Source organism: Bombina bombina, chromosome 6 (assembly GCF_027579735.1).
Source record: "Bombina bombina isolate aBomBom1 chromosome 6, aBomBom1.pri, whole genome shotgun sequence".
In the NCBI taxonomy this organism is placed as follows: domain Eukaryota; kingdom Metazoa; phylum Chordata; class Amphibia; order Anura; family Bombinatoridae; genus Bombina; species Bombina bombina.
In genome coordinates, this window is record NC_069504.1 from 466,836,034 (window position 1) to 466,849,972 (window position 13,939).

General features: G+C 37.0%; 1 protein-coding gene across 2 annotated transcripts in view; it reads right to left on the minus strand.

The window, feature by feature from the left end:
* MYOT (myotilin) overlaps positions 1-13,939 on the minus strand; it is a 206,454-nt gene that overhangs the window by 136,069 nt on the left and 56,446 nt on the right. For both annotated transcript variants that reach the window (XM_053717252.1, XM_053717253.1), the window contains 2 exons: positions 10,815-10,934; positions 5,703-5,949 (listed from right to left, as the gene is read on the minus strand). In XM_053717252.1, coding sequence (XP_053573227.1) covers positions 5,703-5,949; positions 10,815-10,934 — 367 coding nt within the window. The remainder of the gene's footprint in view (positions 1-5,702; positions 5,950-10,814; positions 10,935-13,939) is intronic.

Consider the following 13,939-nt stretch of genomic DNA (forward strand, 5'->3'; position numbering starts at 1 on the left):
GAATTCATTCTATGCATGTTAAAATCTTTTTGTAATACCACAGATAGGAATGTTTACTTTCAACAATATACATGCCATCAATATTTATCTTCTGGTGCATTCATGCACTTTTTGAAACAATACATGTATGCTGTACTTTGCATTAATCCTCAATAAAAATTATATTAAAAAAAAAAAGAGTATACAATTGTAATCAACTTTCTAATTTACATAAATATGTAATAAGCTTCATTCTCTTGCAGCATCTAACATAACCTTTCTGTGTTTTTAGACTCCCATTGATTTCTATGGCATTCGCGGCTTCAAGGGAGGCGGTTTGAACGATGCGGCGGAAAAGACGCAAGCGTACCTGTTGAATGTTTCATAGATTGGGAAGAGGGTCAAATAGAGTCGAATGTAAATTCGAAACATCTGGAATGACGCAAGCACCGATCTGCGGCGGATTGAGATTGTGGCAGCGTACATTACGTCACACATTTCAACATTTGACGATGCTTTGTTAATTATGGCGGATTCAATTTGCGTAGAATATGACACGATATTCAAGTGGATTTCATCGTATTATCAGTTGAAGCTTTGATAAATCGGCCCCTGAGTCTGCCCACAAATTTTTTTCTTCATCCAATCAAAAGTTACATTAACCTGAAAAACAGGGTTAATAATATAGAATGGTTTCTTCCTATTCATGTACATTAAGAAAGCTCATATTAGTTAACATCACATAGTATTTCTAACTCCTTGCCATGTTTAAGATTGGTGCCCCAACAACAAACATATCCATAATGGATATCACTTTTCAAACCCAAATTTATTTCACTTCTTTTGGTTTTGTATTTATATCTATTATATCGAAATCCACCACTGTTTACATAAACCAGGATGCAATCCACCTACATTATAGTTACCCTATATACTATTCTTAGAACATAGGACCAAACTAAGAACATTGTTTTATTAACATGTTTACCGTAATTGGTAGAAAAATAATGCACTAATGACTTCAGAGCACTTAATAACCAGACAATTATTCAACAACAGGATACATGTGATGAAACTGAACTATGTTCATCCATTTTTTTAAAACTTATCAGGCCCCTTTATGACTTCTTTACTATACCAGCAACAGCTACATCTAATCCAACCATACACATTGGGGTCAATTTATCAAGCTTGATGCCCCGTGTTTCGGCTGCTCCATAACCTGTCCGCCTGCTCTCAAACGGCGGACATAAATCAACCTGATCCAATATGATCGGGTTGATTGACACCCCCTGCTAGCGGCCAATCTGCAGGGGGCAGCATTGCACCAGCAGTTCACAAAAACTGCTGGTGCAATGATAAATACCAACAGCATATGCTGTTGGCATTTATCGATGTGCGGCGGACATGATACACTACGTTTACCCCAATGTCTCACTTACATAGTACCTTATATTTTGAATACCTAATACCCTTCTCTGACCGTGGTCAAAAGGAAGAATCAAGTATGTATATTTGTTCAGCTAAGGTTAAAGATGATTGTGTATAAGACTTTACTCACATCAAAGAGTTAGAGGAAGGAAGGTTGGAGAAAACAAATTAAGAAAGAAAAACAAACCTGTGTACTTAACACATATAATGCCCCCTCTCAAATAGTGAACGATACATAAACTTGATATTGTCAAACATTATTAATTGATTTCACAAGACTGGATATTTTATTTTTTTCTTCTTCAAAAAGTTTATAACTTGAAAAAAGATGCCTGGCATAGCTCGCAATGTTTTGTGAGGTGACTTTCATGTTTGACGAGCTTTGTCAGGGCAAGAAAACAAAGTAGGAGCAGTGAGTTTTAAGCCTGGATACTGCTGGGTTCAAAAGCTGCAGCCAAGAGTATGTATGATATGGCCATGCCACTGCAGTGCATACTACAGAGGGCAGAGATAGTGTTGTATAATAAGGCACCAATGGTCACATGTCCCCTTGGGTCATCAGTTACCCACCATCTTCACAGGAAAAACAAACCATTTTTCACTTTGCGGCTAATTTCAAAGGGTCTTTTTACTGGCCATTAAATCAAAATGTTTAGCAGTAGGCATTGTTCATAATAATGCTTATATATTTGCTAATAATAATATTTTAGGAAATGAGGGTACAGTGGGATGAGAAGAGATAAACCAAATAAACAAAATAATATGCTCTATCATCATACCATCACTTAAAGGGACAATCAACACCAGAATGTTTGTTGTTCTAAAAGATAATCCCTTAATTACCCATTCCACAGTTTTGCATAACCAACACAGTTATACTAATACAAATTTTACCTCTGTAATTACCTTGTATCTAATCCTCTGCAGACTGCCCCTTTGTTTCAGTTTTTTTGACAGACTTGCATTTTAGCCAATCGGTGCTCACTCCTCTGTAAATTCACGTGCATGAGCTCAATGTTATCTATATGAAACACATGAACCAACGCCCTCTAGTGGTGAAAACTGTCAAAATGCCTTTAGATTAGAGGTGGTCTTCAAGGCCTAAGAAATTAGCATATGAACTTCCTAAGTTTAGCTTTCAACTAAGAATACCAAAAGAACAAAGCAACATTGGTGATAAAAGTAAATTGGAAAGTTGTTTAAAATCACATGCCCTATTTGAATCATGAAAGTTTTTTTTGGACTTGACTGTCCCTTTAACATTATATTTCACTGAGACATAATTAAGCAACATTGAGTTACAACTTTTCTGTTATTAAGTGTTTTCTTTTTAACTGCATGGTAAATATGTCATCAATATGCAGCAAGTGGCAACATTTTAAACCCCTACAATAGTAATATCTATATACTATGGGCTGTATTAAATATTGTTCATAAAGTTTGTCATCAACATTATAGAGAGCCATCATGTTACCATGGTTTTGGAAAATAGTGAAGTAAAGTATGTTCTCATTTACGTGTTAGTCAATGTGATGCATAATGTAAAATTGTGAATGCTCAATTACTTTGAGAACAACATTGAGGCCCCAAGAACACAAAAACAGTCCTAGGCTTGAAGACAATTTTTATATCCTGGTGAAGAGGACGTCAGGAGAGTGAAAGCTCTTGGTAAAGCAGTTGACTTAAATCAGCCAAGATAAAATGCAAGTTTAAGCAACAGAAGACAACTGATATGCTAGAGAATGGGAACAACTCCAAGATTTGAGCATGGGAACAAATCCAAAATTCTAAAAAAGCCCATACACAGAAATAGCACTGACCTGTAACTGGCTTGACCCAGTGCTACTGTCTATTAAGGAGAGTGGCACAATAAGGCATTAAGTATTCAGGCCATTTAAGATCAATATGGCCAGGTGTATTGGACCCTGAGACAAGAGATCTGGATGCAGGAGAGATGAATGGAGAAGCATGAGGATCATGCTCTGACAGTTATATTAGATCCTGGGCAGGATTCTATGTATTATGTGAATAGGTTTGAAAACATAGGCTACTGGAATATTCTCTGGAAAAATTCAGTCACTTACATAGACCTTAGGATCTGTAGCTCTAGACTAGAAGTTTGGCAGAAGACTATGAGGCCCACTGAAGGAGTACCAAAGTGATCAGTGGGCTTTTAAAAGACATAAGGGTGAAGAGATCACTCCTTGTGATTGAATAATAGATGGCTGTGATAGTTTGTTTATTTTTCCTTCCAGAGTGTGAAATATGGAAAGAGCTTGAATATGTAACCCTTACCCTAACCATGTGAGGATATTGTTGCTCTAACAAATGAAAGCTCAAATACACATGCTAATATAATAGTATGAGCTACAACTGTGAGCAAGCATGGGATGGTAATGTTAGTCACTTTAAGAAGATGAGATAGATACCTGTAGATCTCCCTGAGTTACAAAACATTGAGATATTTCATCCCCTAAGGTTGTCCCATATCACCCATAGACCTGAGAGACTAGCATGCTTGTGAAAAAAAATGCTTGATTGTGGTATCTAAGATAAGGAGCAATGGAAATGTGCCTACTTCACTAACTCAGAAAAGCATGCTAAATAGGAGAGAAGACAGTGATATGTGAAAGAATTTTACAACTGTTGTTTTATTGAATTCAAATTTTCAAACCCACCACCATGAGCTGGAGTACTGTCTTGGGGACGCATATAAGTTGCAAAAGCACCTGCAAAAGGGCATGAATTAGGGATACTGTCCAATTGACTCCTAAGATGGAAACACTGTTTGAAGGGACCAGAGAACTCTTTGGATGGTAGGTCACCTACCTGATACATTTTAGGCCCTGTAGAAATGTGTTTATTTGGACCAGTACCATATCTGTTGTGGCCTTTGGTCTCAGCAGTCTCTTTTGCCTCTGCATCTTCACCATCAGCTGCTTTGTGACCATTCTCAGCAGTCTCCCTGTATTACTGTTCAGTATCAGACATTTTGGATGTGTGGTCTTTAGCACAAAAGAAATGATAGATTTTAATCTCATGATTTTAGCTCCACTATAACTCAAATGAGTATTACTTTTTCTCTGGAAATAAGCCTCACCAAGCAGCAAATCAAACCTATCTTCTGCTGATGAGAGTTAATAAACTCAAAACAGCTGTCCATAAGTGGTTTGTTGTTTGCTGCACCTACCCCATAATGGGGATTGTTGTGGTTGAACACAGTATTGGAAGCAAAAAGCATGAGATATTTTGTATATCTAATTTGCATATCTTACCCAGAGTTCTCTGGTGCAGTGGTAACAATGTATACACTTCTGGGGATAAGCATGTGAGAATACTTACCTAGATTTTCTAATTTTATATACAATAATTATATGATTATGTGTGTGTATACATTTGTATGTGGTATATATGTGTATATGTGTGTATGAGTATATACTGTATGTATGTATGTATGTATGTATGTGTGTTAACACTGTTTTGCATTTAAAATATAAATGCTATAAAATAGCATTGTTCTTCACTTAGATGAAAGGATGAAAGTGTTATTTTATATATATATATATATATATATATATATATATATATATATATATATATATATATGTTAAAGATACATAGATAGATATTTCAAAATCAAAATAATATTTTTAGTGAAGAACAATGCTGTTTAAAAATATGTTAATGCTTCTTCTCGTTAGAACACTTGGTTCCCCTTCAGGTTAGCGCAATCCATAGCAGTCTATGCTTTGATCGATTCCAGATGTTAGCCCGCCTGAGTCTTTTTATTGCGTGCAAACATTTTACTTTCAACTTATAATATAAGCGCAAGATAAGGAGCGCTATTGATTTAACTTGCACTGTTAAAGCTCAATTGCACTCTATTTGTAATATAGGCCAATAGTATTAACGTAGACAACAATTTCTAAAAAAAAAAAAAAAGACTGCCTCTCATGTATGTATTGATTTCATTTTTGCTGATAAAAGATATAATTTCAGCAGTACCTCATTTAATTACTCTATGCCTGGTGTATAATTGGTTAAGACATTGCAGTACTTACATTGACCACATTATATCTAAAGGTTCAGTTAATTCATCGTTTCAAAGAGATTCTCCACTGTTTGGTGAGTGATCTCATGTATCTTTTTATCTCTATCAGGTTAAAACATAGGTTCTGGGTTGCCAGGGTGCTGAGCTAAAGGATCAGAATCCCATGCCAGACATGTGCCGAAGACTTGGGGGAGTATTTGCCCCCTGTTGACCCTGATACACAATATAGAACTTGTCTTACCTTATACATGTATTCTGTTGATTACAATTTCCTACATTAGATTCAAAATCTTGAAACATGTTGTTTTTTTCCATTTTAGAGTTATAACAGTAAGCTAAGTTGTCCAAGTTGAGAATTTCTTGAAGATCACCATTGGGAGGTTTCTTATTCACATCAGTGTTTTTGTTCAAATTTCCATAGTTATTCATCAAATTATTTTTTCCCATTGCATTTTGTGTAGCCTGGTGCAATTCAAATTCTTCTTTATCTATAGTTTTTTTTTAAAAGGGAAAAAATAATTGTATTGTCCAGAACACTAACACAAAAATACAAAATGATGCAATACATTAAAATCAGTTGCAGAGATTCATAACATAACATCACCCATTCCTTGCTCAAAACACCAACACAATATTAGTTCACTCATTCATGATGTTTTGCATCCACTGTGGCAACCTACTCATAAATGGCCGTCCCAACTAACCCCTATCCCCTCCAATCTATCAGAAATACTTCAGCTTAATTGTACACTGGCTCCCATCTAGTTCATAATAGTAAAACTAACGCAGTATGCTCTCACCAACTTCACAGTTAACTCATATGTTGTCACTTACGTAATATCCACAAACCACTATTTTCTACCTAAGTCTGTCCACTCCCTTCATCATTTCCATCTCCCCCCTCTAAAGTTATTCAATGCAGCACCTGCATTCTGGAATTTGTATACCCTGCTACATCAGACTGTGTCACACTTTGCATAGCTTGAAAACCTTGTTGAAGATCATTCTATTCAGAGATGCTTACTACCTCTCCTATCAAATTTCCTCTTTATCCTAACTGAAAATAATAATCTTGAACAGCCTTATCCAGGGACGGATTTACCATTAGGCACAGTAGGCATGTGCCTACAGGCGCCTTGTAGTGAGGGGCGCCTGCATGTCAGTAATAAAAATAAAAATGTTTTTATTTTTTTTATTTTTTTTTAATGAGGGCATTTATTTTAGTAAGAATTGTGCTGCCAGGTGCCTACAAAGTCGAGTGTTTCATTGGGAATATGTTACGGCAGTTGGGGGAGCCATGAAGGAGAAAGGGGCAAAGATTAAAACTAAACCCCTCCCATTTTCGCCAGGCATGTTTAGTTTCACTTTTATTTTATGTACTTCTGTTGCCTCACACAGCCAAGCTCCATGCTGATGTGGTGCAGAAACTTTTTGTTGAGGAATGAAAGCTTCAGAACAGGTTAGGACTGTACAAGGCTTCTAATGCTGCCTAGAATGAAAACATAACAAGCAGAGCACTTTAACCCCTTGGCTACCAGAGAGGATTGCAGTGTATTCACTTGTTATGTGCTGTATTCCTTTTTTATAGCCAGGAGTTTAAACTCTTCTTCAGGATTAATGTTTTTGTTCTATAAAGGCCTTGGAGGTGTTGAGGTTATGTGGGACTAGCTGCTCTGCTCTTTATTACAAGCTGTGATTTACAGCCTTTAGGGCACTTTGACAACAAAGTTTGTAGACTGTAAGGCTGTAAAATGTGTATGTGTGTAAACCACTCACATGGCATATTTGTTTGTATGTATGTATATGTATGTGTATATATATATATATATATATATATATATACACACACATACACACATCACACACACACACACACACATATATATATATATATATATATATATATATATATATATATATATATATACACATACACACACATCACATTAAAAATTGTTAATCTGTTCTTTTATCAAGTAAGTGTGGTATTTTTGTATTGTGGTACAAACACATTTGTTGACCCATGGATTACATATAATCTACAACATTCCATGTTTTCCTTTGAGAGCAACATCATATGATATTTATATTTCAGAACAAAATAAATGTAACATCTGTGTGTATTTGTACCAAAAATATCAGCGTTTACAAGATTTTTTTCATGTAGTGGAAAAAAATACCTACATTGTATATTTTCTTCCACTGGCTGCACAGGTTGTTGATGGTGATGAGCTTGCATGCTGCTAGTTTTAATATTGCTATTGTTTACACAAAATTGTGTTTAACTCCAACAAAATGTTAAGCACATAGTCAAAGTCATCTCCAGAAAAAGCAATACACTAATGGCTTGTCCATAAACATGTCCTATGAGCCCATCTGGGTCTGCACAGATGTGTATTGCTGTCTCAGAACTTACATTGACTATGTGTTTAACTCTATTTGCAAGAGGCTAACACACTTCTGTGCAAGCACTAGTGCAATAATAAAATGCCCAGCAAACTGTCTCATTTTATGTCCCTTTAAATAGGGTTTTCTTTAGAATATTTTGCATTAAAAGTTTAACATGATTTGTTTTTGTTATACATAATAGAAATTGTATGGCCATTTGAGTCAAGTGAATATTGATTTTTGGTGTAGCTTCCATTACAACAAATATTGCAATTGGTGTGTGCATTTGTGTATCTCCATAAAAGGGAAAATGTAATTTTACATCTAATATTTATTTTTAGTTGTCCTAAACAATAATAAAAAAAGTCCTCATTTTTTCCACATATTTTCTGGGGGGGTGGGAGGGCGCTTCAGGTTTTTGTGCCTACAGCCACCTGAGATGTAAATCCGGCCCTGGCCTTATCTCACTGCTGTAACTACAATGCATGTGAGAAGTTTCCTCACACCATCTATCTCCTCAGCTGTCAACCTGTAGACTGTAAGATCTAGAACACACCTGTTTTTACCTTGACATTTTATTTGTGGTGAAAACTAAAATGTTTCTTTTAATGTATGGCTGTGTTCTTCTAATATACCTCAATTTATCTTACTAATAGATTTACAGTACTTTTTTAAATAAAGGCTGTAGCAATGTATAAAACCCACCAATGTTTTAATTTGTGGATATTTTAGGAAAATAATCAGCGCAAACATATCATTCACATTGCTCTGAACTCGTGTTTTTTCTGCTCAGCAATTTTGATCTTTCCCTTTACTCAGATCTCTCTCTTTATCCTATATAAAGAAAATATTGCCATTCTTTATTAACCCATTAATGCCACAATACTTCAATTTAGAGCAATTTTAACTAAATTGAATAATGCTATCTTACATCTATATATAATTTCATCATACCTCATAGAAAAATGTCATTCTGTCTCAACTTTTTAATAGAAAGTTGCCTCTGTAGTTCTGAGTTTACCACAGTCCTTTTATTATTAATATTATTATCGGTTATTTGTAGAGCGCCAACAGATTCCACAGCGCTATAAACAAATGCGGAGTACAAAAAAACATTTATAGGGATCAGACAGGTAGAGGGCCCTGCCTAAAGTCACACTGTTGTAGTCAGCTCTTAGGAAGGTGATCTACAAACAGCTGGACTCTTAGGCTTACATGCTAAGGGGGTTCAGCGGATAGTAATGGAGGAGAGGAACTGGTATAAAGAAAGGTTAGTGTATGTTGTATGCATCCCTGAAGGAGCTCAGTTTTGGAGAGATTTAGCTTGAAGTAGTGAGAGGACATCCAGGAAGAGATGTGAGAATGACAGTTAGTGACACGGGTTAGCAAGGAAGGAGATAGGTCTAGTGCAGAGAAGTAGATTTGGGTGTCATCGGCATACAAATGATATTGGAAACGGTGGGACTTAATTAGGGAACCTAATGATGACGTGTAGATTGAGAAGAAAAGGGGACAAGGACAGAGCCTTGCGGTACCCTGACAGAGAGTGGTGACGGGGCAGAGGAGGCCCCAGAGAAGGCTACACTAAAGGTATGGTTTGACAGGTAGGAAGAGAACCATGAGAGGGCTGTGTCACAAATGCCGAAAGATTGGAGGGTTTGGAGCAAAAGAGGGTGGTCAACAGTATCAAAGGCTGCGGACAGATCAAGGAGGATAAGCAGAGAGAAGTGGCCTTTTGATTTTGCTGTAAGTAGGTTGTTGGTAACCTTAACGATTGCTGTCTCTGTGGAGTGATGGGGACGAAATCCAGATTGCGGTGGGTCAAGGAGGGAGTTTAATGTAAGGAAATGGGATAGGCATGCATATACTAGCTTTTTGAGAAGCTTTGAGGCAAGAGAGAGGAGGGAAATAGGGCGGTAGTTGGATGGGGAGGTTGGATCAAGGGACTTTTTTTGAGTATAGGTGTGACCAGTGCATGTTTCAGAGATGAGGGAAATATACTTATGTCCTTAAAGGACTTATTCAATACACTATTACATAATCATAACAGGTCCATGAGAGGTCTGATTGGCTTATTTACAGGGACAGTCTACAATATAATTTTTATTGTTTTAAAAGATAGATAATCCCTTTATTACCCATTCCCCAGTTTTGCACAACCAACACATTTATATTAATATACTTTTTACCTCTGTGATTACCTTGTATCTAAGAATCTTTTGACAGCCCCCTGATCACATGACTTTGTATGTATTACCTATTGACTTGCATTTACTATTGTGTTGTGCTAACTCTTAAATAACTCCCCGGGCGTGAACACATTGTTATCTATATGGCCCACATGAACTAGCAGTCTCCTGTTGTAATAAGCAAATACAAAAACATGTGATTAAGAGGCTGACAATATAGTCTTTGAAACAGGCAGAAATTTAGAGGTTAAATGTTATAAAGTATATTAATATAACAATGTTGGTTGTGCAAAGCTGGGAAATGGGTAGTAAAGGCGTTATCTATATTTTTAAACAATAACAATAACTGCTCAGAGCAGGCGGACAGGTTATGGAGCAGCGGTCTTTGTGACCGCTGCTTCATAACTGCTGTTTCTGGCGAGCCTGCAGGCTCGCCAGAAACAAGGGGCATCAAGCTCCATTCGATGCTTGATACATATGCCCCTATGTGTTTTAGTTAATTTGCTCTTTGTTTCATCTAAAAGAGGGCATTATAAAAATATGTTAGTATTTTTTTTGTTTATTTTTTTCTGAATAAACCCACATTTTCTTGTCCGGCTCTACCATTCGAGCATTTGGGTATCAGCTAACAAACATTAATGTAACATGCACAACTGATTACACTGATTATATCTTCAATATGTTTGAATGTTGTCATTTTATATGCAGGACAGAATGTTTTTGAGTTTAATGTACATTAAAGGATATATTTCAGCCTGCATATGCACAGTACATACCTGGTGAAACAAAAAGATATGCACTGGAAGCCACTTGTCCATATTCATTTTTAGCAATGCATTTAAATACTCCAGAATCTTCCGGAAATGCTTCAATGATAATCAAGGTGCAAACCTCCTCTGTAAGCAAAAATAAATAACAATAATACATAAATAAGGAAATTAAAAAGGAAATGTCTGCAAAACATAACAGAGTAGAATACAGAAGCTCTTATGAAATCTAACATCAGGCCAATGAATATAAAAATCACTAAGGGATGTTTTTCTATGTTGTTTATTCACTAACGCCTAGATTTAGAGTTTGGCGTTAGCCGTCAAAACCAGCGTTAGAGGCTCTAACGCTGGTTTTTACCGCCCGCTGGTATTTAGAGTCAGTCAGGAAAGGGTCTAACGCTCACTTTCCAGCCGCGACTTTTCCATACCGCAGATCTTGCGTATCCTATCTTTTCAATGTGATCTTTCTAACGCTGGTATTTAGAGTCTTGGCTGAAGTGAGCGTTAGAAATCTAACAACAAAACTCCAGCCGCAGAAAAAAGTCAGGAGTTAAGAGCTTTCTGGGCTAACGCCGGTTCATAAAGCTCTTAACTACTGTGCTTCAAAGTACACTAACACCCATAAACTACCTATGTACCCCTAAACTGAGGCCCCCCCACATCGCCGCCACTCTATTAAAATTTTTTAACCCCTAATCTGCCGACCGCACACCGCCGCCACCTACGTTATCCCTATGTACCCCTAATCTGCTGCCCCTAACACCGCCGACCCCTATATTATATTTATTAACCCCTAATCTGCCGCCCCCAACGTCGCCGCTACCTACCTAAATTATTAACCCCTAATCTGCCGACCCGACCTCACCGCTACTATAATAAAGTTATTAACCCCTAATCTGCCTCACTCCCGCCTCAATAACCCTATAATAAATAGTATTAACCCCTAATCTGCCCTCCCTAACATCGCCAACACCTAACTTCAAGTATTAACCCCTAATCTGCCGACCGGACCTCACCGCTTCTCTAATAAATGTATTAACCCCTAAAGCTAAGTCTAACCCTAACACCCCCCTAAGTTAAATATAATTTAAATCTAACAAAATAAATTAACTCTTATTAAATAACTTATTCCTATTTAAAGCGAAATACTTACCTGTAAAATAAATCCTAATATAGCTACAATATAAATTATAATTATATTGTAGCTATTTTAGGATTCATATTTATTTTACAGGCAACTTTGTATTTATTTTAACCAGGTACAATAGCTATTAAATAGTTAATAACTATTTAATAGCTATCTAGTTAAAATAATTACAAAATTACCTGTAAAATAAATCCTAACCTAAGTTACAATTAAACCTAACACTACACTATCAATAAATTAATTAAATAAAATACCTACAATTATCTACAATTAAACCTAACACTACACTATCAATAAATTAATTAAATACAATACCTACAAATAAATACAATTAAATAAACTAACTAAAGTACAAAAAATAAAAAAGAACTAAGTTACAAAAAATAAAAAAATATTTACAAACATTAGAAAAATATTACAACAATTTTAAACTAATTACACCTACTCTAAGCCCCCTAATAAAATAACAAAGACCCCCAAAATAAAAAAATGCCCTACTCTATTTTAAATTAAAAAGTTCAAAGCTCTTTAACCTTACCAGCCCTCAAAAGGGCCTTTTGCGGGGCATGTCCCAAAGAAAACTGCTCTTTTGCCTGTAAAAGAAAAATACAACCCCCCCCCAACATAAAAACCCACCACCCACATACCCCTAATCTAACCCAAACCCCCCTTAAAAAAACCTAACACTACCCCCCTGAAGATCATCCTACCTTGAGTCGTCTTCACTCAGCCGAGCCACCGATGGAACTGAAGAGGAGATCCGAAGCGGCAGAAGTAATCCTCCAAGGGGCGCTGAAGAAATCTTCCATCCGATGAAGTGATCCTCCAAGCGGCGCTGAAGACGTCTTCCATCCGGGCAATGTCATCTTCCAAGCGGGGTCTTCAATCTTCTTCTTCAGGATCCATCTTGCAGACCTCCGACGCGGAACATCCTGCTGGCCCGACGGACTACCGACGAATGAAGGCTCCTTTAAGGGACGTCATCCAAGATGGCGTCCCTCGAATTCCGATTGGCTGATAGGATTCTATCAGCCAATCGGAATTAAGGTAGGAAAATTCTGATTGGCTGATGGAATCAGCCAATCAGATTCAAGTTCAATCCGAATGGCTGATTGGATCAGCCAATCAGATTGAGCTCACATTCTATTGGCTGATCGGAACAGCCAATAGAATGCGCGCTCAATCTGATTGGCTGATTGGATCAGCCAATCGGATTGAACTTGAATCTGATTGGCTGATTCCATCAGCCAATCAGAATTTTCCTACCTTAATTCCGATTGGCTGATAGAATCAGCCAATCGGAATTCGAGGGATGCCATCTTGGATGACGTCCCTTAAAGGAGCCTTCATTCATCGGTAGTCCGTCGGGCCAGCAGGATGTTCCGCGTCGGAGGTCTGCAAGATGGATCCTGAAGAAAGGAGATTGAAGACCCCGCTTGGAAGATGACATCGCCCAGATGGAAGACGTCTTCAGCGCCGATTGGAGGATCACTTCATCGGATGGAAGATTTCTTCAGCGCCCCTTGGAGGATCACTTCTGCCGCTTCGGATCTCCTCTTCAGTTCCATCGGTGGCTCGGCTGAGTGAAGACGACTCAAGGTAGGATGATCTTCAGGGGGGTAGTGTTAGTTTTTTTTAAGGGGGGTTTGGGTTAGATTAGGGGTATGTGGGTGGTAGGTTTTAATGTTGGGGGGGTTGTATTTTTCTTTTACAGGCAAAAGAGCAGTTTTCTTTGGGACATGCCCCGCAAAAGGCCCTTTTGAGGGCTGGTAAGGTAAAAGAGCTTTGAACTTTTTAAATTTAGAATAGGGTAGGGCATTTTTTATTTTGGGGGTCTTTGTTATTTTATTAGGGGGCTTAGAGTAGGTGTAATTAGTTTAAAATTGTTGTAATATTTTTCTAATGTTTGTAAATATTTTTTTATTTTTTGTAACTTAGTTCTTATTTATTTTTTGTACTTTAGTTAGTTTATTTAATTGTATTT